This window comes from Dermacentor silvarum, chromosome 1 (genome assembly GCF_013339745.2).
Source record: "Dermacentor silvarum isolate Dsil-2018 chromosome 1, BIME_Dsil_1.4, whole genome shotgun sequence".
In the NCBI taxonomy this organism is placed as follows: Eukaryota; Metazoa; Arthropoda; class Arachnida; order Ixodida; family Ixodidae; genus Dermacentor; species Dermacentor silvarum.
Window position 1 is genome coordinate 68,590,142 of NC_051154.1, and position 25,195 is coordinate 68,615,336.

General features: G+C 44.6%; 1 protein-coding gene across 5 annotated transcripts in view; it reads left to right on the plus strand.

Annotated features, from left to right (window-relative positions):
* The first annotated feature begins 2,056 nt into the window (after nucleotides 1-2,056).
* The window catches only part of LOC119465137 (uncharacterized), a 106,657-nt gene continuing 83,518 nt past the window's right edge, over nucleotides 2,057-25,195 (plus strand). For 2 of the 5 annotated variants that reach the window (XM_037725948.2, XM_049669193.1), the window contains exons 1-5: nucleotides 2,057-2,251; nucleotides 7,648-7,802; nucleotides 13,511-13,669; nucleotides 20,140-20,306; nucleotides 20,525-20,584. In XM_037725948.2, the coding sequence (XP_037581876.1) occupies nucleotides 7,667-7,802; nucleotides 13,511-13,669; nucleotides 20,140-20,306; nucleotides 20,525-20,584 (522 nt within the window). In that variant the 5' untranslated portion in view covers nucleotides 2,057-2,251; nucleotides 7,648-7,666. The remainder of the gene's footprint in view (nucleotides 2,252-7,647; nucleotides 7,803-13,510; nucleotides 13,670-20,139; nucleotides 20,307-20,524; nucleotides 20,585-25,195) is intronic. The other 3 variants (XM_049669189.1, XM_037725959.2, XM_049669185.1) reach the window with 3 other exon arrangements.

Consider the following 25,195-nt stretch of genomic DNA (forward strand, 5'->3'; position numbering starts at 1 on the left):
CGTCGCTCGTCCCAGTCGGTAGCTGCGTGCTGCCGTCCAGCTGCAGCCGATGCGGAGCCGGAGAAGGAGCGAGGTCTCCCTGCGAGCCAGGCCTCGCTGGGGGAGTGGTCGTGGGGGGCATCCCAGTGCCACCCTTTTGTCTGGGTGGTGGGTCGCCAGGTGTCGCCGCAGCCTCAGTCCAGTGAAGTCGCCCTCCGTCACGGCCCGACTGAGGGGCACAGTGGTGTGGTGGGCGTCCTTCGCCAGGGTGTCGGCTGCCTCGTTGCCCGGGATCCCTACGTGGGCGGGGATCCAGTGCAGGGACACCGGGTGGCCTGCGTCCTGCAGCGCTGTCAGCCGGGTAGACAGCAGTGCGACTCCAAGGCTGGCGCTTTCTGGCCTCTGCAGGCCGAGGAGGGCTTCATCGCTGCGCTCCGGACGCTGTATGTGCGAGTGAAAGGGCGCGAGGGACGCGCGCTTTCACGGGGAGCGAACGCACGTCGGAGAGCAAACGCGCGTTCTGCGCCGTGCTCCCTGAAGGGCTGCAGAATTAAGCGTCTCTTTCCTCCTTTCCATATATAGAGAGGAAACGCAACTTTTTCCGTCGCGCGAAAGGCTGGGGGGGTACGGGAGGGAAGGAGGGGAGGCGACGTTTAGCTGTGGCACCAAATACGTATTTTTATAAAAACGCCGCACGCGTTCGGTGCGAACGCCGGCAAAACGCCGACGGCGTCGACAAGAGTTCTGCGCGTTGGTGGTGCTGCTGCATGTCCAAGTTTATACAGCTGATAAAACTACTATCCTTACTCCGTATAGCTCTCTACTAATTTGCTATCGCAATTGGTACTTCATCTTTCGGGTGAAACTGCGACAAATTTTTGTTAATTGGGCGACGACACAAGCATTGTGTTCACACCACACCAAGAGACGCTGGCCACACGCAGGTTCTAGGGGGAAAAAAGAGAAAGAATACAAAAGCGAGGTATATAGGCAAAATGATAGACTGCAATAGATGTAGTAAAACCCGATTACATACATGATCATCACCACCATTTTGTCAGTTTCGTTTTCATCCACAGCAGCACAGTCAGCGCCGCCCAGCTGACTTGTTTCTGTCTGAACTCCAGACCTGCACAGATGTCCCTTCTCCAGCACGCATGATCTAGCTCAACCTGTTTTGCCGCTAGGGACAGAACGTATGGGCAGAGTGGCGCTAGTTATAACCCGTTCGCTGTCGTCTGCTTCCGTGATCTGTTCCAACGCTCGTGCTCCCATTTAGGCAGGCAGATAATCTGTTCAAAGTTTTGGCAAGTAATTCCTGCGCCCATGTGCGCAAAAATTATTGATCAAGACTGTTTTAAGGAAAGGTGTGCATACTTTTTTAAATATTGTTTGATGTCTAGGTGCGTTGAAAGCTTGCAAAGGGTGTCCCAGTGCTTTAAAACGTACTGCACTGCAGGCCTAGTGTCACGGTACGTTCCGTGACAAACTGCAAAGCTAGCTTTTCTGCGTGGTACGGCGGCAGCATAACGGTGGTGCAAAAGATACGTATAAAAGTGAAGCTGTATGTGTAATTCTCTTTTTACACTCACGACACACTCACGGGGAACTTTTAGAGGTTGAAAATGAGTGGTAATCAATTTCTGTCCTCGAACGTACTACGGTGGTTTCAGTTTCTAAAAAGCGCAGAAGCGAACTTTACATTTTAAACAATGAAACTGCTGTGAACTTTACAAACTCTATAAACACTGTGACTTCTTGTGCAAGAGCTGTGCGGTTTGTTACTGCGTGAAAAAGGCAATAGGAGCGGCTATTTAACGGTATTTTTGAGAGCGGCGGACTACACCAACCGGCATTTTTCAGGTTCGGGCAGCCAATTTTTGGAGCCAAGTGACCGATCAAATCCTTGTGACATCACTGTCACTGTGTTCTCAAAGATCATCAACTATGCGAGCAGTTCGTCACAACACCACAGCCGCCCCAGTCCACCGTAGAGTAGCAGACGAACAGCTCATAAAAGCGACCCCAACGGCCAACGGTTGAACGAGAGTGGGCGCAGGCGACTCCCATAAAAGTCGGTTATCTGGTTATCTGTGCAGGTCTGGAGTATAGGTGTTCTGCGGTAGGCGCTGCTGGGTACTAGTCCGCCGCAAACTGCTGGAAGAAACTACAAGCACAGCTACAAGACACGAAGAAAAATAGAAAAGCGCCCATCTTGTCATCCATTCCCCACGTTAGGATTGAGTTCTTCGTTTACAGTACCTTTGGGAAGGTATGAATTGTTTAACCTTTTGTTTTTCGCTTAGTGACATGGTCTTGTCTGCCTCATACAAGCCACGGCGGCCGGCGCTTGAATTGTGTCAAGATATACACGAGTCAACGACCGATAATACGCAGTGTGTCTATAACTAGTTCAAGACTTTGACATGCATGGCTGTTTTGCTCTGTGGATCTGGCACTTTTTATCAGTGAACTAAAGAAAATAAGTAATGTTTTGCTGTGGGAAGGGTTTTGTTTTCACTGGTGCTTGTTTGCCTCCCTGACATGCGCAGGCTACCTATAAATTTATGCAGTAGGAAATCTCCCAATAATAATACAATTACGCCAGGGGAGTTATAATTTCAAGCTTCGACGCTAGCTTCTGTAACGCCGCAAGTCGTACCAACGCCGTTGGTCGTACAGCAGATACTGTCAGTGGACTTAAGCCTAAATTTTTATTGCAGTGCTGTCTTGAACGAAGGAAATACTTTTTGGTAAGCGCCTTGTCTTGTAGTACTACTTGCAGCCTCCCTGTTCGCCAGAAAACGCCGTATAACTTCGAGTGCACCTCAACATAGGTTGGCTAATTCCTCTTCGTCAAAAGTAATTGAGTCGGGCTTATGCGAGGTGTTTCACATGGTTCATTTTCGATCACGATTGGCGTCTTTGCGCAAGCTGCGGAAGGGAACCAATCGCTGTCGAGAAGTTTGATTCCGATCGGGCTCGATTATGATCTAAAATGCGCCGTGTGACAATCGTATTAAAATTGTCAGTTCCCTCGTGTAGCATTGCCCATAAAAGATGCAGCCGAGCTTTTAGCAAATAAGTTGCAAACAGGCAAACCGCACTAAAGTATTTGTGTATATTGACTTTCACACTGAGTTGGTCATCTGCTCCTCGTTGGGCGATTTTACGCTATGTCTTTTACATGTCCCCATCATCGCTGGCTATATTTGTGTGCTCGGCACGTGAAGGAGCCGTATAAATGAGAACCGAGGTTTAGGTACTATAGATCTGATTCCACTACGGGGGTTCGGCTTATTTGTATAGTTTTTTTTTTTTTTTTGTGTGTGTGCTGACTTTAGGCTTTATTTGAGCTATCATTGAAAGAATGGGAGCGAGTGCGTGAGGTGCAACTATTGTCCACACTTCACACAATGCAAGTGTGCACATGCACACACATACAACATGGGATGTATTCTGAAACGTTCCACTTCGGCAATATTTCGCCTTTCGCTTTCAGGCGTGCGCTGATTGGCTGTTTTAGCAAAATTGGACGAGTTCATTGGCTGGTTGAGCCCGATGTTATTCAATTTTGCTCAACCAGCCAATCAACGTGCGCCTGAAAGTGAAAAGAGAAATATTGCCGGAAGTGGAACGTTTCAGAATACAGCCCCATGAGCCAGCGTGCTTGTTGGTTGAACATTATTTGGTTTAGAGCACAGAACAGACAAGAACACAAGAATGCAAAACCATACAGCACTTGTGGTGTGTGTTTCTGAATACTTGTGTCCTGGTCTGTTTTGCACTGCACCACATAGAAACGACATAAATCATCTGACAAAAAAAGCAGACACGATTCCAGTGGTATTCTGTTAAGGTATTTGATAGTGCATATGTACACCAACTGTTCAGAGTTTAATGGAAACTTAGATAGTAACCAGACGGTCGCAGAGTTATTGCCTCCTTATAACGAACTTAGTCACTCTACCGCAAACTCTGGCCATGCCTTCTGCATTACATATTTCCACTGCAGTGAAGGGGAGCTCTGTTATATGCATACATCATTTTCATAATAGTGGTGGGGCCACAATGTGAGCATTTAAGGGGACAGAGGAGGCAACAATTTTAAATTAATAATTTTTCTTTTCTCTGTGTGAGAAGTCCACAACCTTTTGAAAAAAATTGGTAACTCTGGTAACTGATTTGCATCAGTGCAGCAATTGCACGTGCCCCACACTTTATCCTATCATGGTCTGTGTATAGCGCTTGCATTGTCCTCTTTAGGGAACACTATAGAGGTGCACACCTAAATCTGTTTATAATTTTGAGGTATTCTTTTAAGGGACTCAGTTTTCATTTATTTGGCCAGAAGTGTACTTTGCTAGCTGAGAAAATAAGGGCCAAAGTTTCCCTTTTTAAATATTGTGTGAACGACAGTATTGGTACATCATCTACGTCACTGATATGAAAGTATTTTAGCATTTATTGGACTGTTTTGTGCAGAGAAAGTTAACTAGGTTGCGTCCTTGGTTCCTTTATAATGCAATATGTAATGTCTTATTGACATGTTAATTAGTCCCAAGCAGGCCTTATCCAAATCTGGGATGTTGCAGGCAGCACTGCAGGCACTTCAAGATATTTTATTTTCGCACCTTTATTGACTTACCAACTCTTTGCATGTGGTAAAACTGACATTTTCAGTGACCTAGAAGTGTAATTTATGAATCTGCTTAACTTACTGTTTCTCCGTAGTGTTCCTTTAATATTGCCACGGGGATGAGAGTAGCAAGAAGGGATAGGAAAATTATATTTACAAGATATATACTGAGAGAGACAGCTGCAGCCAAGATGGCAGAAAAACAACACGAGCGTTGCCCAGATCATGTCTTCACCGTTCTTTTGGCTCATTCTTCCATGCTCAGTATAGCGCGTAACAATAGGTTTACTAGCTAAAGTTAACAGCCCTACAGATGTTTTAATCAAAATTTCTCCAGTATTTCTGCTATGTAATCCTGCACTTGTGACCATTAGGGCCAACTGCAGTGAAATTTCACTTTGCGTAAATTTAGTATATATTATTGCAGCAATCTTGGCAAAACTGTAAAGCTGGTTATTACCTAACCTGCTGCAGTAGCCCTATGTCTATGGCACTGCGCTGCTAAGCTCAAAGTTGTGGTTTCAATCGCTGGGGGTGAAATGCAAGAACACTTGTGTACTTAGATTTTGGTGCATGTTGTACCCAGGGTGGTCAAAATTAACCTGGAGTCCTCCACTACGGTGTGCCTCATAATCATCGAGGTTTTGGCACGTAAAACCCCAGAATTCAATCTTTTTTTGTTAGTAATTCTATAATTTTCTTTTCAACAGCCTTTAAGTAGCACCTAAGCAGAAAGCAGATGCACTTAGTGGTTAACGAATGACTGCAGTTCCAGATCATGTCCTCCAAGATTTTCAGCGTGCCATGGGTGCCACCTAATCGCAGAGGTCAAGCTGAGGAGCCATGCAGGTTCTCAGTGTTCGTTCTACATTTCCCAATAGTTGAAATGGCAGCTTCCCTTCATCCGCCCAATTTCATATCTAAATTTTGGAAGAAGGATGCTGTATAACTGCACTTTCTGAAACTAGGCTTTTTACATGTTTTAAAGTTTTACTGCAGTTTGCATTTAAAAGAAATAGCAGCAATAGGGAAAAAAAAAGCACCAAAAAAGGTCAAAGATGAGAGATAACAAGATGAATGCTCACTTTATTTATGAACATGCACCAACTTGCTCAACAACTTATACCACAGTGCCAGGCATACTTTCAAGAACCATTGAAATCAAAGATCATTGAAACCTGTAAGCCATATTGACTTCTTCTGCGAGCTTGCACAAAGGGGCAAGTTAGGTACACACATTTCAGTGGTTATTATTACTTTACTTATTACAGCGGTATTACTTTACTAAACTAGCAGCAAATTGTGATTTATTTGGTCACAGACGTCATCTTTGAAGCTGAAATCCTGCAATTTTCGAGGAGCACCATGTCAAAACTCTCTAGTCAGTCATGCCAGTCTGGCATGTTCAGTGTCGTTTAATGGTATGTTTGTATAGTTTCTTCTTATTCTCATTTAGTTAAAGTAGGGCAGCAATTTTGTTGCAAATCATCTGTATAAATGATGATAATAAATCTTTACATAGAGGAGTGGCAGAAAGACCAATATAGGGTGGCGTGGTAAGGAGGAGGGAAAAGGGAAGGTTACAGAAAATGGTCAATTGCTGCCTCACATGCAAGCAGCGTCACGTGGGATTACCCATTGTTCTTGGGTGTTGTCTGGTCATTGAAGGTCCTAACCTGCTGCTCGAGGTATCTCTGCCAGCTGTTTTAATGCGATAGAAAATCCGGTGTCGTTGTTGGCGTTAAGCATCGGCGTCTGGCGGAAATAATCGTGCCGAACCACATCATCCCGAACCACCCCGACCGGGCGGGCCCTCCGCATGGCGCAAGGCTTTACTGAACAAAAATTGAATTTCTCAACGTAAAATCCGTCAGAAAAATCAAAGTACGACTTAACCACAACATACAGACGTGAAAGCGTCGGATTGTAATTTGAATATACGAGAAAAAATTATGATAAGCGGCCAGGGATCTTTGGATGCTATCGCGTTCCACTCTTAAAGGCGAAGCTTAAACGTCCTCCAATTCTGATGGTGTTTCGCTGTACCTTGGTTCTAAGCAACGTTGAGGGGAATTTTGAAAACCGAGCCTTTCTAAATTTTGATTGGGCCCCATGACGCAGAAAATATGGTGTCGGCGTCAACGGCATCCAATAACGCTATCACGTTCCACTTTTAAAGGCGAGGCTTAAGCATACTCCAAGTTTTTCGTAGTTGGGGCACTCCCACAACATGCTTAGTTATTGGTTGAGCACCTGTTTGGCACGTTTAGCAGGTGACTATTGTAGAAGGGGCGGAGCATCACAGTCCTCTTGAGTCTTCGGCTTCGCCAACTACTATGCTGGAGTTTTCCAGCTCCATGCTATTGTAATCCAAGGCATTATGGTGCGGGCATCTTGGAAAAAAAACCCACTTGGCCAACACGTCCTCTGTCAGGGTGCAGCCAGTGCACCCCTTATGGGCTAGCTCTTGGGTGCTGTTTGGCAGGTTTGTTGGTAGTAGGTGGTCAGTTTGCACCGCTAGATCACTCCTTTTTCGTTGGCTACGCTAGAACGTTTGGTCGGGTCTGGGTCATAAATGCAGTCTTAATATTAGGGAGTTTTAGAAATAGTGCACCCAAGTGTCCTTGCATACCCAAAGCCCCATGCCTTGCCTGCATTCTTTGTACTCCTCTTGTGTTCTTTTGTTTATCCCGCAGTTTGCGTCCCCCAATTTGGGTGTGTGTAACCTAAAACTCCTTGTTGAGACTTGTTGGCAGGTTTGGTCTTTATCATATATTTTTTAGTTTTGAAGGCTCTTGGGGTCACGGTGATCCTACATGCTACTCATCAGATGAGGAGTCTTTTTTGTTTCGCTTAGGTAAGCAAGATAAGGGTTTTGATTATCTGAAATCTGCCACGGAAAGCAGAGAAGGTCTTCTAAAGTTGCTGATTTGTATTGAAGTCTTCCTACAGAGTTGTCTTTGTCCAGGTTCCACATTAGTCCGTGTTGTTCAGCATCATTTGATTTTTTAATGTCTGGTTCTTTCTAGGTACTTTATTTCGAACAAAATGTCAACAAAAAGCACTAAAAGTGTGCGTAAACTTGAACGTCCTCGTCCACTGCGGTCAAACTCCGATTCAGACAAGTCTCCATCATCTCTTCTCAGTCCTGCAGAGAGTGTCACTATGCTACTTGACACAAATGGTAAGTAATCACTGCCAAATTATTGCAAATTAACTAAAAAGCTACAGTACTTAACTATAAAACAAGAATTTCTGCAGATCAAATGCAGCTGTTGAAATGTGAAGCAAAGCTTTCTTGAAGCGGTTAATAAAATGCCAAAGAAACTAAATGCATTGCATGCAAGTGTATTGTCATCCTATGCAATGTGTAATATCTGCACAGGTCGCAAATTTGATGTCTTGCAATGTTTGGTTATGCGCTGTGCCATTCACAAGCTATGCCCAAATGCAAACAGCAGTTCATGCTAATGCACACTGAGATGACGCAGTGATGTCAATAGGACAAAGGCAATGTTTGATGTTTGTCAAGGGAAGGATGGTGAGCAGAGGTATATACAGACACAACATGAAAGATGGGGGTAATGCTGTCGATTTACCTGTTGAATTCCTGCGTCTCTGTCCTTATGAAAATGAAAACTTTCATGTGTGCACATGCTTTTGCATGTACTATACGACATAGTGCACAAGCCAATCATCTCGAAGAGCTAGTTACCGTTGGTACAGGAGAAGTGTGCATGCTATTGGGGTCTAAGGTTTAGAGCACCAGGCTGTTGTGCCAAGAGACCTAGGTTCAGTCTCACCATTGGACATGTAATCATTTATTTTCTGTGTCTGAGCTATTCAGCAAAACAGCAGCAGCCATGTCAGCAAAGGCCAGAAGGGTTCACAAAAAGAGCTTTGCTTTAAAATGTAGTCAATTTCTCACCTGCACCATGCATTCAGGCAAGTTCTTGGTTGTGTTTGGAAGAGCTGAGCTACCATAATGAATATCGTCATGGCAAACTTGGAAATGGCATACTGCAGGCAATTTGGGAAATGTTCTTGTGTAAGAAATATGATAGTATTCAGAAAAGAGCGCACCCATCGTGTATTTCAAAAGATGAACCTTATGTGAAAGTGCAAAATGTTTGACAACAAGATAGGAACACAAATACATTTGTGTTCCTGTCTTGCTATCAAATGTTTCACGCTTTCACACAAGATTTCAACACTAACTAGCCCAATCAGTCACGTTAATCAATAGCGAGGTAAAAAAATAAATAAGGTACCATCATTGTAGTCTTGACCCAATGGGCCCTGTTTCCTTGGAAAAAATACGGTGTGCTAGGCTGAAAAGGATGTCAAAAAATGCGCAGGTGGGCATATGTTTGTTGTAGTTTGTTCAGTGTGTACTCCGCTGTATATTTCTAACCACTAAGTGAGGGGGGAGGGGGTATGATGTTCAGGTTTATGTTTTACCTACATGTCATTGCATTTCACTTCCAGGCTGTGAATTCAAGATGTGAAGAAATGCATATGTAGAAGCATTTGTTACCTTTCTAAGGTTGTGATATGGTCTTATTGTTATACTATCGTATAATACTAGCATAGCATAAACAAGATGAAATGTTAGGAGTGTAAAAACAAAGTGTCTATATTCATGGGCTTCTGTCCTTGTCTTGCATATGCATCACTAGTATTGCCATTTTTCATTTCCTTCAGAACTTCTCAGCAGCAGTATTTCTGAATACCTTGTTTACCATTATTTAGGGGTGTTTGCATAGTGAAATTTGCAAATCAAATCAGGAACATATATTAGCGAAAAGTTACCTTTGAATGTCGAATCGAATATTGTATAGTACTTTCTCATTTATATATTGATCGAAATATTAAGTTTGTGTGGACTCCGTCTGGTAAAATATATATATATATATATATATATATATATATAAATGGTATTGACATTATTTGGTACATGCACTGTGGGGGTACGCTCTGTGTGAGGCAAGGGCTGAAGGAAAGCTTCGGATCTAGCCACACACAGTCATTCTGCAGTACTCCTCAACACAATGGTACTGGTCAACTGAGGATCTTGTAAACAAGAAACAACTGCTTTTGTTATCTGGTGCACCATCACATTGTACTGTAACGAAAACAGCGTGTCCATCACCAGATGCACTTGGAGGGTTGTTTGTTGAAGGAGAGAAATGGGATCCTACAGACCAGCATAATTTTTTAAAGGGATGCAAATATGGTGTTTCATAGCCTAATTTGGGACAAGAAATTCGTATTAAGGTGCCAAAAATCAAGATATTCCTGTAGAACAGCTTGAACTTTTGCAAAAGTTACCTGCCTCGTGCGTTCGCTCAGGAACGGATGCCTCTGCGCAACGACTGTGGCTCTCCTGCAACAGAATCATTCGGCACAATTTTTACTTGCATCAGTGTTTCAGCCTGTAGACTACAACTGTTGTTGGTGCTCTTAGGCCATATTTGGCACTTGTGCCAAAAACACCATATCATCTACAACTGCTGTTGTCCCTTATATTATTAATGTATTCATTTATTTATTCAAAATAACTTACAGGCCCAAAGAATGGGCATTGGGTAAGGGGAGCTTCAAAATTTAACATAGTATAAAGAGCATACAATTATACAGAACATAAAGCACTTTGTTAATAATAATACAAGGAAGAATCAAGTTTACACAAACTCTAAAATCATCAGATCAAAAATGATCTGAATGGAATGATATTAGAATGGAACGAATATATTATTGGAATGGAATGAATATTAAACAACTTCAAATAGTGAATTCTTGAATCAAATATGAATTGGATAGCAATGATTGTTTGATTCATATTCTAAATTTCGAATATTCACACACCCCTGCCATTATTCTGTCCCTTTAAGTGTAATTACCTGTATATAGATGCATATACTTCATGGGCCTCCTTTGTCTTTGTCTACCTTCTGTATTTACTGTGACGTTCCAAACACTTATGGCAGTGCAAAGGCAGAGGTTGACTCTGTCATGTTATATGCACATGCATTATTCCTAGTTTTGAATGTATAGTTGGGCACCACTACAATGAACCCCTCTACAATGAAATCAGCTGCATTATGAAGGACTAATTCTGTCTCGGTTCTATTATTAGCTGTCATGGTATAAAGGTAATGAACAGGGATAAGGTGCCTCAGAAAGGCCGGCCAACGTTTCGATAGGAGGACCTATCTTGTCAAAGGCAGCCTGGTCATCCTTTGCAGGTTAGTTTCAACGGGTTATTAGAGGGACATCACGTGCGGTCGTTGTTGGTGGTGGCTGGCTGTAAAGGAAGAGACTGAAAAGAAAATGAGCACGGTCGTTTGATGTCTCTAGGTGTGTTTCTTATGGTGAATTCCATTGGGAGAACAGGAGCACTCAAAAGCACGCTGAAAGTGCTCGTTTCAGTTGTCGAACAGGAATGTGAGAGCCGTCATCCAGTGGTAGAACAAGAGCAGTTTCGCTACGTCGAGAGCAGCCAGAAGCAGTCTGGACTGCTCTCCCCTGAAAAGCGAAGTACGGAGAAAGTCACGTGGCTTAAACCCTCATAGCCTCCTCACTTCTTTTTATTTTGCTTCAGCCGACGCGCGCGGTGGGAATGGCGGCAGCCAAGCGTAGTTGGTGTTTTGGCCCCAGTGATTTTGACGTCAGTGATACGAGCGAGCATGCAAGCGAGCTTTGCAGTGATTTAGTGGCAGATCCTGGCATTTCTAGTCAGCCTTACTTCTCGTCGGATGCGCGGGGGACAGTGGCAGCAAAGCGTCTTCGCGTTGCTGAAGTGCTTGAGATGCTCGACGGTGACAGCAGCGAAAGCTGCTGGAGCTCAACTTCAGGTTCAAGTTGCAGTTTCAGATGCTCTTTGTAGGTGGAAACGTTGTGGGATGCGTCGGCGCTGCACAAAAGTATATAGTATGTGGCTGCAAACGGTGACAGCGTTACGCCTGAAAGATCACAAGACGGTCATGCGTGTTTTGCCGCTTGCCTGCAGAGAATGCTGGGACGTCGATTGATTTAGTCACATGGTACATCTCTCCTCACACGTCCCCCTCCCACCTGCTCTCCAAATGCACGCCGTATTTCAGTGGTGGGTCGAGTGTCCCTGCTCTCACTGCGCTGCCACTCGACTCCGCACTGCGCGGCGCCCTGCTCGTGTTCTCCCAATGGAATTCGCCATTAGACAAGGGGACAAGAGCGGGAGAGTGGGAAGATGGCAAGGGGAAAAAAAAGAAAAGAAGGAAAAGGAAAAGAAGAATGACATAGGAGGGTTTTGGGGGAGCGAGAGGTTAGGGAGCCTTCAAAGGTGTCGTAGGCGGTGTGCGTTTGTGGTTTTAGAAGAGCTGGTCAACCAGTCAATGTGTGAATAACAAAAACACATGAATTGAAAGAATGACTTCAGTAGTGCAGCAGCAATGCAAGGTGTTAAGATGGCGACACGGAGTCTGGGGGAAAGGGATAGGGTAGTTGGAAGGCAGCAGCTTTATCCTTCAAGGGACATTAGCCTCAGTTGTTAAGCGTAGGCGTCGTCATAGGTATACAGAAGTGGCGCTACCATGTGTGGTCGAGGTGCCAAAAAAGGTATCCGGTGTCTGGAACTTTGGAATGTGTTGGTGTGGGTCTCTAAAGAAAAAAAAAATGAAAAAAGGAGGGGAAAAAAGAAACGAAAAATAAATAGGAGGGTGACAGCAGAGAAAACTGGAGGGGGTAGGTGTACTTGCGAAGAGGGCTCGTATGATTGGTATATGCGTAAAAGCGTGGAAGAGAATAATAAATTGCATGGTAAGAGAGGAACTGGTAATCGACCTTTACAATGAAATGACCTGTGTAACAAATGATTTCGGAGGCCCCAAGCACTTTGTTATAAAGGCATTCTACAGTACTTTAAACACTTTAAAAACCACCTCGCAGTATTGCCAGCTTCTGGTCTTACACTTGCATTATGAAAACAGGGTGCAAAAAGGCCCACCAGTGCAGTGGTGGTCCAGTTGCGCCATTTTGCTACAATTCTACTTGACTGCGCCCACCGAAGTGCAACTTGTGCCAAAGCACCTTCTTTGCCTTGGGCGCTAGGCAGACAACGCGGTAGCATGGCCGATCCCTCCGTTTGTGGACAGACCCGCGGCTAAGCATTTCAAGCATGGGTAACGCAGACTTCGCTACCAAGCTTCACGCACGCAATCCTCGATCGGACATCTGGGACTGCGCGACTAAGCACATCGAGCATAGACTCCTCGAGCCTGCGGCTAGACATTTCGCGCATCGGCTTGGAACTGCACGACTGAGCACATCGAGGGTCGACTCCTCGAGCCCGCGGCTAGGCATTGTTGTTGCACAAAATTGTTTTCATTTCTAGTCGCTTTTGTATTATGTCTGATTGCGTAAAACTATTCTCGAGAGCCTACAAGTGCTATTTACATAGGCAAATAAAGTCTGTTTGGAATGTTTTCTGCTCTGGGCACGCGAGCTAAATGGCTGCATCAGTCTGTCTTGCTTGTGTCCATTTTCTCTAAAGAAGTACTTAAAAATTGTGTAGTAGTAATAAGCTGTGCCAAATGTCATGCACTTGCTTTTCTCCTGCTCCAACTGATCCAAAACGCAAAATTATGTGCTACAGAATTGCTACAAAATGCTAATGTGGCTGCTCCTAAATTGCTACAAAACAGTTTTTTTCCTGCTCCAAAAATTGCTTTAATTCTTAAACTGGCTGGACCACCACTGAGCAGTGCAGCCCTCTATGATTGTACCAAAAGCCTCATTGGGTGTGGGTAAACATGGTATATATTTTGTTTATGTTGATGAATTACTGCCATCCACGTGTGCCTTTTACTGCTCTGCAAACTAAAAGCTTTCTAATGAATTATTTATTTACAGCACAGTGCACTGTAAGTGATGAAGATGTGCTTAATGAGATTGAAACACTTCACGTCTCATTGAACAATGGAAACTACGACGCAACCATATTGACTCTAATTGCCAACGTCTATGATCTGCTTAAACTAAAGGGACCTTCCATGGAATCTTGCTTCAAAGGTATGAACTTTTCTGGATGGTTGGCTGAAGTTTCCCAAGTAGTGATTTAGTAACAGGTGTCAGCTGTTGTAAATGTCAGCAAAGGTGTTTAGTGCTCTTAGCAAGTCTAATACCCCTGACACACGGGCACTCTAAAGTCCTTTAGGTAAGGGGACATCTACTGGAAAAGCGTTCAATAGCAGTGACGCACGACAAAGGAGTATCTCCCTCCCGGCAAAGGAACAGATCAGGCATCTACTTTTCGAGCGGAAAGGTGTAGTCTCGCATACAGAGTGCACAACTCATCAATAAACAAAAATGTGTTACACAACTATGGTGCCCCGTAAGTATTTTTTTTTTACCTTGGAAAATGTATTAATCTTGAGCGGTAATGCGATTTGTCAAACAGTAAAGATTTACTCTAGCTATACTCTCAAACGCTCGCACCACATCGCTAGCGCCGCCATGTTGAATTCCGAATACGCGCATTATCATCAAAAATGGGGAAAAAATGTTTTTAGGTTCTACAATCACTAAATGCAATCTACTTGCGCAGCTTTTTGTAAATGTTTTCTCTCGTGCTGCTTTAACAAACACTTTTTTTTTTTTCGCGTTCGTCTGAGGAACCACCTCAAGAAGTTAGTGCGATGCCGTGTGTCATCGGCGCAACTCCTTTCTGCAAAGGGTCCTTCAGAGTAACAAAAGGGGTTTGCTGGAAAGGACATTACTTTTGCCTGTGTGTCGGGGGGTATAAGGCTTTCCAGCTGGTTATTGCAGAGACTAGGTGTATCTTCATTGTGAAAAGCATGTTCACTGGCTAGAATCTCCTGCGTCAAGTACTTGTTATGCGATATCCACCCTAAAGAAGTGTGGTAAAATACATTGGCATTGCACATAGCTTCTTCCAGAAGTACAGGTAAGTTTTGCAGGAGACTATTAAGTGTAACCCCAGTGCATTTGCTGAAAATTTCAGGAAAGGCTTTATTGTGACAAGGGCTAGTCTCTAGGTTCCTACTTAATTAATGGAAATGCTTTTAGTAGTGGCTGTCTTCAATTCTGCAATTGCGATGTGTCTCTTAAAGTTAATAATTATCAAGGTAATTAGTGACTGGCACCTAGTGAATTTATCACTGATTATCAGCAAACTTGTTGTATGGAGGTGTGAATAACTTGTTTCTGAAAGACTAACATTATTTATCTCTGCTGCACCATCGTTAGGAACTTGCGGCAGTTTTCCACAGGAGTACAGCCTCCTGCATTTTTTGCTATATCGCGCAAGCTTCCATCACGCGTCATTTTAGCTCCTTTAAGCGGCGATAATCAGCGAGACCGGAAGTACTCTCAAATGCGCTAAGCATTTTCCTGTTCCTGTGCAAGAGTCGTCTAATGTGATGTTCCCTTCAAGACGACGTACGACCATATTACAGTGTAGACCGCTTATAACGTAAGTCACCGGAGTTGATATCTGCACTATAAGCGGTACCGCACTATAACCAAAGCAACAATTTTCAAGGCCCGCACATATGCAAAACATGTGCACCGAGCCGCCACGCGTATGCGACAGTCGAGGAATGCGGCTAGAACGTTTGCATTCAATATACAGGCGAATCTCGTTAATTCGAACCAAATCACGCGGCGGCGCCTCCGACCGGCATTGCTCCAGCACCGCCATAGAGTAAAAGCTTAGGAGAAGACCCCTCAATGTCGCGCGCGAACAACAACAACAAAAAAAAACGCGGCGGAAGTTTCACCCTCTCTCAAATGGCAAGGTCGCCGATTCTGCATTGCGCCAGAACATGCGTGTACGTGCCGACGTCTCAGCCACGCTACCGTAGCCACACGTAAAAAATGGCAGTGCACCCTTCTTTCTCCTTTATGCTTTCTCTACTTTCTAGTCACGTGTTGACCTTGCACGCTGCGGCTACGGCGAAGCGGGAAGCAGCGGCGCTGTCCCAGGCCGGCCAACGAAACTGCCCACGCCGGCAAACGCCCGCTTCCCGATAACGGCAGAAAACGAAACTTTGGGGAGCTGGAGCCGGGCCAGCCGGCGGGCGCGCACGGTGACAGTCGAAAGTGAGGGAGCTACGAGGGAGGGCGAGCGGAGCCACTGAAGCAGCGGAGTCGCCGAGGCGAAATCCAATTCCCTGTCGCCCTCCTCCCTCACATTCCACGGTCTCCGCGTCCGCCCTTCGCTGTGCTGTGCCGACGCCGCCCGCTCCCTGAAGTTTCGTTTACTGCCGTTATCGTGAAGCGCGCGTTGGCCGGCGTTGGCAGTTTCGTGGCCCTCGCTCACTATGCGCGCCGTGATATTTCACGACTCGCACTCAAGATTCTGGTTTAGCCTCACTGGCTGTTCGTTCGCACCACGTGCCCCTCTCCTCCACTTCGTCTCTCTTCCTCGAGCACTCCTTGGGGCGCCCGTTTGAGGTGAGTGTTCGCCGTCTCCGTTGACTGCCGTACTCCCAGGCAGCCGCACTGTAACCGGTATTTCGTTTCCCGCAACTGCACTATAAGCGATACGTGTATACATGGAGTGCTATGGGAAAATTAACAGGAGTCTGGAAAGACCGCACTATATCCGGTCCTGCACTATAAGCGGTTACGTTATAAGTGGTCTATACTGTATAATGTTCTTGCGCGATATAGCTAAAAATGCGGGAGGCTGTACAGTGTGCATTCCTTCCAGATAATTAGGCTTCAAAATTGCACAACCCTTTACTGTAATTACTTCTTGACTCTTCTCTCTGCCATGCTGCTTATAAGTGTGAACCATTTCTAGTTAAAGCTTGATATCTAAAGCTGAAAGGAACTCTGACACAATTTTTTTTTTAGCTGTCAACCCTAATTACAATATCAAGCTTGAGTTTCGCTAGAGTACAACAAATTAGTTGCATCAGCTTTTGATGCAACCAGCTCAAAATATGTGCTTAGCTTCAAACATGAAGTTAGATTATTGACACTGGATGTGATGATCACATAGCAAGTAAGTTTAGATGATTACAGAGAAGCTTCAGAAACAGCTGAGGACCGCACATTGAGCAACGTAACGAAAAATGATAGTCCTAATGTTCAGACACAAGAAGGTGGCACAATGTATTTGAGAGCAGGTAGGTGTAGATGATGCTACTTAAGATCAAGAGGGAGAGGTAAAGTTGGGCTGGTCATGTAATGTGTAGGGCAGAAGGTACTGGTCTATTACTAGTTAACAGAATGGTAATGCGAAAGGAATCGCAGATTGTATAAGATTAGGTGCAGTGTTGGTAATGTTTTTTTGATTAAAGTTGCCAGTTTGCAGCCCAAAGCACTCCATTTTTATCAAAAAGTCCTTAAATGATGATAATGTTCAGAATTTTGTCTTTTATGTTTTACTTGTTCCTACACATTCTCTTCCTAGGGAAGACAACCCTGATTTTCTAAAACGATATTAGATCTCAAGCTTTTGTTTTGCCTAGAAAAGCAGCTTCGATGCATTTAGATGGCTCACTGACAAGCTCTCAGTATGTCTTGAGAAGTAGTGACAAATGGAAGCACATGTAGCCCTCTTGAAATGGGATTGGAGCAAGGCAGTGCACTTAGCCAAAGTCATGTAAGGAGTTTAAAGGGACCCTCAAAAGATTTTGTGCAAACGTACTGAGTCGTTAGTGTAGGCCCTTCTGAACATTAATTGACGCATCTAAGTGCTCCACATAAAGCGTTTAATTTATTATAAGGTTTTAAAAAGGTACATCGCTACCGATCACAGCATGCCAATCGGCTGAGTTTTGTGCCCAAGTGACGCGATTTGCCCATAACACGTCACTGGGCCAGCGATCCGATTGGCTGCGGGCGCATCATCAATATTTTTTCCAACATTATGGTCAGCAAATGTTCATAATAGTTTAGATGTTAGTTAATTTGTTTCTATAAGAAGAAAGTAACAGAAACAGAATGCACAAGGACATGTATCACTACACTAAAAGCACTTCCTGCCCAGAGCAAGTGTCGTCTGCTTGTGTTAAAACGTGCTCCGTGTTGATGAGAGCTGCACGGTCAGTGTTGGTCTTGTTCTTTCTTTTCGCGAGCACCATGGTTCGCCCTTGTTGCGTTGTGGGCTGCAAACGTAGCGATTGGCGACATGTCAAACTGCGACATCGTGCCCCACTGCAAGGCAGCAGTCGAGCGGAGTGTTGTAATCTTAACTGGGATTCATAGCGCTAAAACGACACAAGGACGAGGAAGAATTCCTCGTCCTTGTGTCGTTTTAGCGCTATGAATCCCAGTTAAGATTACAATGACCCATCAACACGCCCAAACTTCTTCCCTGCTAACGAGCGGAGTGGCTGCAGCGCATCGGACTTTCGGTATTCAAACCAATCCAAACGGCGCCAGCATCTATGCATTTGCGGCCGTTGCATCACGTCGAAGGTTTGCCACAATAGAGTTTAGCGTGTCCGGTATTCAGGTAAACGCAAGTGCAAGTGTACTGCCCGCTTTGCCACGTTTTACGTGATGAACGGAGGCGCAAAAGTGAACTGCTTGCACGGTGCAGCCACCTGGCGGCAGAAAGCTCAAGCAAACACACAGCTAGTATGGCAGTAACCAAGTTTTTTCTACTTTGCTGCTGGCTCAAACTTTTGGCAGGAGCATAATCTTGAACGCATTGTCATGTTTAAAATGTTTCACACTTGGTTACAGGAATATTGGCTCTGTATTTGGCTGGTTAAGCTCTGCGCCACCAGATGGCTGGACCGCGCATGCCGATCAGGCCGCTCACGTACGTCTACGAAGCTCCTTCATCACAGCGGTATGGAGGGGCTTTAGTTTATGCCTCTGGCTATCCGTCAAAACACCCAGCTCGCCTGTGGTTACCGGAATACTGGACACGCTCGGCGCTGCGACAGAACGCTCGCAACGCACGCTGCTTGGTCGCTCTCGCTGGGGATCAACAGCCGGCTGGCTAGCGGAGAGGTTGGAGAGCCTTTGCGCGCTTGCTCCAAGACAACCGGAAATAGGCGACAATACGTCGCAACATGACGTAGAGCCAGCGAAGGCGGAGCTTAGCCCGATCACTTGGCGAACGAGTTGAGGAGGAAATGCATGGCTAGGGAGGAGGGTAACTTGTAATTGTCCGTAGCTCTCTTAATATGAGAAGCTTCACTTAAATTGTGACGCCAATGTTTTACTGTAGCTGTACCCTACGCGTCTACAAAATTTGGCCGAACCGTTTCAGGGACCCTTTAAGGCAAAGTTGGACTAAAAATTAGCTCGATTTAGTGAATTTTACGCTAAGTTACGAACACTGATTAGGTGGTGGGATGAGATTAGGAAATTTGCATAGTGCCAGTGCTAATTGGAGATTAATTGAAGTAGCCATTGACCTGCAAGTGGACATGAAATATGATGCTGATGATAATCTCTGATTCGTGCTTGTCCTTAGGTATCTCTTTATGGACGAGTGTTATGGACCACCTTCAGTTCAGGGATTTAAATGTTCCCTAACATCGTTAATTAGCCCACTAAACCATGTCATTTAAATTATGGGAACTGTAGTCACAAATAATGTGTTGCTGAAAAAAATCTTCTTTGTCTGTAACGTCATTTTATTGCGATAGCAATTATATGGACACCTCAGCCGGATTTCTGCCGTCGGCGTCGCCGTGAGGTTCCCTATAGATAAAATCTTCGCCGCGCGCCGTATGCCCGAGCGGAAGCGTGCGGGGACGCGCGCTATCACGGAGAGCGAACGCACTCATCTCCCACGCGCAAGCAACGAAGCAGGAAGCCAGCACCGGAGGGAGCGGGGGGGGGCACTTCTACTCTGCCAACAACCGCGCTCGTCGCTCGTCCGCATCGTCTCTTATCTCCACATGGCTCTGACCTTTATGCGCCGTGCATTCGCCGCTCAGTTTCCGTTGAAGCGATAGACCGCACATACCTTCGCCCGCTGCGGCGTATGCTTGCTGCCAGCGTTTTGACAGTCGTCTGCAGTCATTCAGTGTGATCTATTCGTGTTTGTTTGTGTGCGCTCACACCACGCTTGTTCATTCAGTTAGTAATAGTCGGGCCACATTTTCCAACGCACGCTACACATGCAATGCTGCCCGGATCGGCAGTGCAGCACTACAGGTGTGTCCCTTCGCACGCGCTGCCCACGGTAAGCGCTTCTCATCAACACCACCGTTTCACACACGCCTTCTCGTGGTCATCGAGTCTCTCTTCATGTCGGTCTACTTACGCCGCAGCACACCTTCTTACTTAATCAGCTCATGTTTACTACAATTCATATTGCTACCAAGGCCGCTCACCTTACTTCGTATGACATTGCTGTGTTGCTATCGCATTCATTGCTTCGCCCTTAGGGCGAAACTGTGACATTTTTTTGGAACTAACATGTGCTACATGCCTATACTATTCTGTTAGCAGGTGCTGTAAATCCTGGAGGGCTACTTCCACATGCTAATCAGAATCCTGTACGTACTAGCTGATGTGTTTTTTTTTCCCCTTCTCCCCAGATCAATTGGACTGTTACTTTGTCACTCTACGTAATGCGTCCCGTGACGACAGGCTAGAAGTAATGGGCCGCTTGAGGTTTCTTGAGCTGATTGAACTGCGGGCCGCTGGATGGAAGCCCACTGATTTTTTTACTGACTATTTCAAGTGCAAGTACGCAGAACTTGAGGTATGTGGTCTCCTATTTTGCTTAATATCTGCTTAAGAACAGAGAAAATGTTTCGTGAGTCAAGTGCCTAAATCTTCAGAAATTTCTTAGTAACATAAAGAATTGGGCCGGAAAAAGAAAGTCTGGTAAAATTTGCACATACAAACATCTGTTTGCCTTTTCCTAAGGCCATTTTTCATGTGGTGTCATCATTTAAGACAAATATTTATGCTGTGCAGGCCTGCGGTAAATCCATCAAGCGTGGGCATGCAGCCTCGGAAACAGGGCTGCAGTTTGCAGTAAGTCTGACCAGCAGTGCTGCGCTGTTGTACAGGCTGCATAGCGAAACAGCTCAGTTTTTTTCATTTAATCTGCCCCCTAAGCCTTGTAGCTGACAATGCATGAATACCCATGAAAGTGGAAGGCAGGACCACTGTTGCCATAACTTGCTGCATGTGTCATGCAAGGATTGTGTATTAAGATCTGATTGTATATTGTCCTTCCTTCCACTTTCCCTTCATCATGAATAACAGGAGCGTCAAATTTGCCTCTTTCTCACTGAAAGAAAAAGGAAAAGAATTAACTTATAGCGTGTTGCTTACTTTAGTAGTTACAGTGATGTGATTGCTCTGCCAAACTGTACTAAGAAACTCAACCTTTCACATCCTCCTACATTTATGCAAGATTTGAATAATTTGCATCCAGTCTGTGCTATTAGCAAAAAAAATAAGGTGCAAGAAAGGAATGTAAATGCTCAAATTTTTCTCATCCTCTCAAAACTATAGTGCCATTTGTGGTCGAAAGAAGAGGCAGGCATGCACTCATGAGCTAAGAGGCGTTGATAGTGAGCCACTGTGGACAAGGCAGAGTGACTTCTGGGCTGAGTAGTGCAGTGTAACGCCTCCGAATGCCAGTCACTAAGCACTGCAGAAGATAATGTTGCATTAAGTCATTGACATATACAGTAACACCTTGTTTATACATACCCTTTGAAAAGTACTTATGGTTAAAAAGTAGTTGTGATGAATCCCTGACCCAGTCAGTCTCAGTAGAAACTAATGTATTGGCAGGCTGCTTAAAGGGGCCCTGAACCACTTTTTATTGAAGTGGAGAAAGACATTTGAAGTGAAAATAGGCTATTTCAGAATCACTTTGCTGCAAAAAGTACTTCAATGCATTCAGCAGAAGCAGAGTTATTGGCAATCAAACAAGGCCTCCACTGTGCTTCCCTTCCTCCTTCAATGCCTTGCACTGTGAAGGCTACGACGGAGTGGGGCGGGGCCACAACGCTCCGCCTCATAATGTCACCATTGCGCGCAGTTCAAATTTCATTTTGGACTTGCGATTTTGGTGCTTACATAGCGCTAAACGTTAGCCAAACGTGGTTGTCCTCACCGAGCCGCAGTGCGCTTAGCCAGTGGACTTGTGGCGACACCTCGCGGCGGCCACGGTGTAGCCGACCGCAGCGACCAATAGTAGTTGTGTATAGGAGTGTGTTTTGTTACGAAATAAAGCACACAGAAAAGAGCAAGGATCATGGGGTCTTTTGAAAGGAGAGCCTTTGAGAGAAAGGTGACTTCCGCTCTGCTTGTGAGCTCCATGGACCACGTACGACAGCTGAACTTGGCTGAGATGTTCATAACAGCGTATGCTACCCGCGGACTATGTTATTTCACCAAGCCCAAGGGGTGGTTCAGGGCCCCTTTAAGCCATTGTGGGTTGTTGTATGCCTACCAATTAGTGAGTGCCACGGCCACTTTTTGTCTCGTAGAAACTATGCCATCTCAAATCATGGTGTGGCTGCCGCTGCACTTTGTCGCAAATAGGGGTGGAAGTTCTGCTCCATCCTGCACCAAACCTTTGAGCTGTGCCAGCCAGTTCCAAGGCAGAAATATCAAGTGAAATCGTTAAATTTAGCTGGATGTGCGCATCCACAGGCAACCACATGGCCATCGCCGTGCATTGGTTATTGTTTAGCCCTAGACTCCAAGCCTAAGAAATCAGATTTAGTGTGGTTGTTAGGTGGTGCATTGTGACTTGGCTGCGGGGAAAAGGGGGAATGTATTGCACATGTTTATAATACTTATGCATCTTACGCATTCGTGTACTATGTGGACCTGCTAAACATGCTTTCAGCAGGCTCTCTTTAGTTGTCACTGGCACTCTGTCACTGCACTGACTGTCAGTTGAGTGAAGAAGTAGTATACAATCTGTGCAGCACGTAGCTCACCAGTTTAGTTATACTGCTTCATTTTAGGGCTCGCTTGTTTTGCCTATGTTGAAATATGTGTTAATTAATGGCGAACACCGTGCATATAATGTCCCAAATCTATTTCACCCATGCGTACCACGTCTGGTCATCGATTGGATAGTGTCGCATGGTGAGGAAACAACTGCTTGCTCTCGTTAAACTTGTCGGTTACAAATCTCCAGTCGCAACAGTGATTGTCACCTAACTTTGAATTCTGTCTACTCCATTTTCTGCACAACCGTAACATGCTAAATCAAACTTTTGCAGAGGCAGAACGCGAGCCAGCGATCTAAAGTTTCAGTTTTAGTCATGGTTTTAGTCATCCTTAGCAGCCAAATGGCGGTTGTAAAGAGCTTGAGAAAACACAAATGGCAGAAACTCCGTTCGCAGCAACAATGTTCACGATGCGACTTGTGCAAATCGAGTCTATTTAAATTCGATAAACTCTAGGTCAACAGCGAAAGTATCGGTCACCATTATACTTTGGGGCCCATGGCGTGATTAAGTTCAAGTTTGTCTGAAAATTGGTCTGCAACTGTATAGCCCATAATATCCGATGTCTATGCAGAGCGAAAAGCCAGTGCACTTCTCCCCCTGTATATCTTTGTCATAAATTATGCGTTCTTTCTCTGCGAGGGATGTGGAAAACTAGCACACATGCTGACAAAGTAACTTCTCATTTATTCTGCGAATGTGTCAATAACGGCTGTCCAAACAAAATGTCGCCATGAATAAAAATTAAGAATGATTTATGCAAATGGCGATCACTCTATCTTGATGGACATGATTCATGCTAGTTATGGGTATTTTTTAATTGTGCACAAATAAGTACGAACTAACCTTTATTAACCTACTCTACTGATCTGGTATCACTGCAATAGTTCTGAAAGATGTCGAGAAATGACCAATAACGGCGTGTAAAGCAGCCTATAGGCCTTGTGCTGTCCTGTTTTCTTACCCGCTGCAGTAGTCCATTGGCTGTAGCGTTCTGCTGCTAAGCTCGAGATCACGGGTTCAATCCTGGCTGCAGCAGCCACATTTTGATGGGGGCAAAATGCAAGAAACGCTCGCACATTAAAAAAAAAACCTGGTAGTCAAAATTAAGCCGGAGTCCCTCACTAGAGTGTGCCTTACAATCAGATCATGGCTTTTGCACGTAAAACCCCTGAAGTTAAATTTCTAATTATCTTTTTTTCTGGCATCAAAGAAATTCCACAAAATGTTTTGTTTGATTTTTTTTTTTTATATGCTGCTTTTATAGAGAGTTTTAGAATAGGGGCCCCAATAGTTCGGGGCCCCAAAGAGCTTTGCGGGTGTTAGCGTTGGGGCATGCAGGGGTGAAGAGTTTTAGAATAGGGCTTTGCATTTGTGAATAGCGTCTTGCACTTGCAGCACCACTACTGTGTCAAAGAAAAACTATTATAAATAATGAAATAAACTATACCATTTTATGACAAGAGTAATTCCGACTTTGTGTTTTTGTGTTTAATTACAATTTAGAGGTTATTCTATTAGCAGCAAGCGATTTGTAGCACTTAATTTTGAGTAACCAACTTTACCAGCCTTGACCAGCCTTACCCATGTTAAGCCTACAAGCCATGAAATCGCAAATCGAATTCGGAGTCAGCGGCGTCGAATGAATCAATCTTCATTACACACATTAGTTGAGAAAAAGCGATAACCACAGTCACTTCTCCTAGCTTACGAACTTCACGCCTTACCATGAATCGAGCCCAGTTTGGTGCTCAGTTCAAGCCGTCGCTTCGATAGGCGCTGTCATGTTTGTTGATGCAAAGCTTTTGGGGCAGCTTTTGGGGCTCCCGCTAAATCAGTGAAATAGCGTGCCCGACGCAAAACCCAAGCACTGTTTGCTTCTAGTGCATGCGCAATGGCTTTGATGCTATTTCTTTGGGGCCCCAAAACGTGTTGGGCCCCTATTCTAAAGCTCTCTAATGAGTTCACTTGCCCGAGATTGCAATGGTCTCAAATGTAAACCTCATCACCTACGAGCCTAGTTCAACACTGGGAATGAGCGGCCGCTCTCTTTTCCCATCACGCCAGTAACAGCATGTATCTTCGGTCCTCGTCAAACACTTAGTCATGGTTCGAACATGTGTAAGATGCACACTGTACTAGAGGACAAGGTTTGGCACGTGTGTGTGTCATCACATGCCATTTTAAAAGTTTTATGCGCTCTTTATTAATTTTTTTTGTCAAAAAAAAAGGCCACAGCAAAAAGCCGAGTTCGTTTTAAAATCAGTTATTCGTCATTTCTTGACACCCATCAAACCTTTACATTGACGTATTATCAATTAAATTACTTAATATAACTGATATTTAAACATGAAGTATGATATACTTATTTGTGCAGAAAAATAAATAATTATGACTAGCGTGAACTACACCCATCAACAGAGTGAGTAAAGTCCTCCATTACTTTTTCTTTATTGGACACATTTATATGGCACAGCCGGTATGTATTTTCATACATCTGTTAAACGAACTCAAATGAAGATCATCTTTTCTCAGTCTGCCTGTATTTCACTTATGTTGAGCTTTATGAAGCTGCTCCAAAACGCATAGCATCTACTGCTCTGAACCGGGCAGTTCTACTCCAGACATGCGCCAAAATGGCTAATTTGCTGCTCCCAGAGCTTGT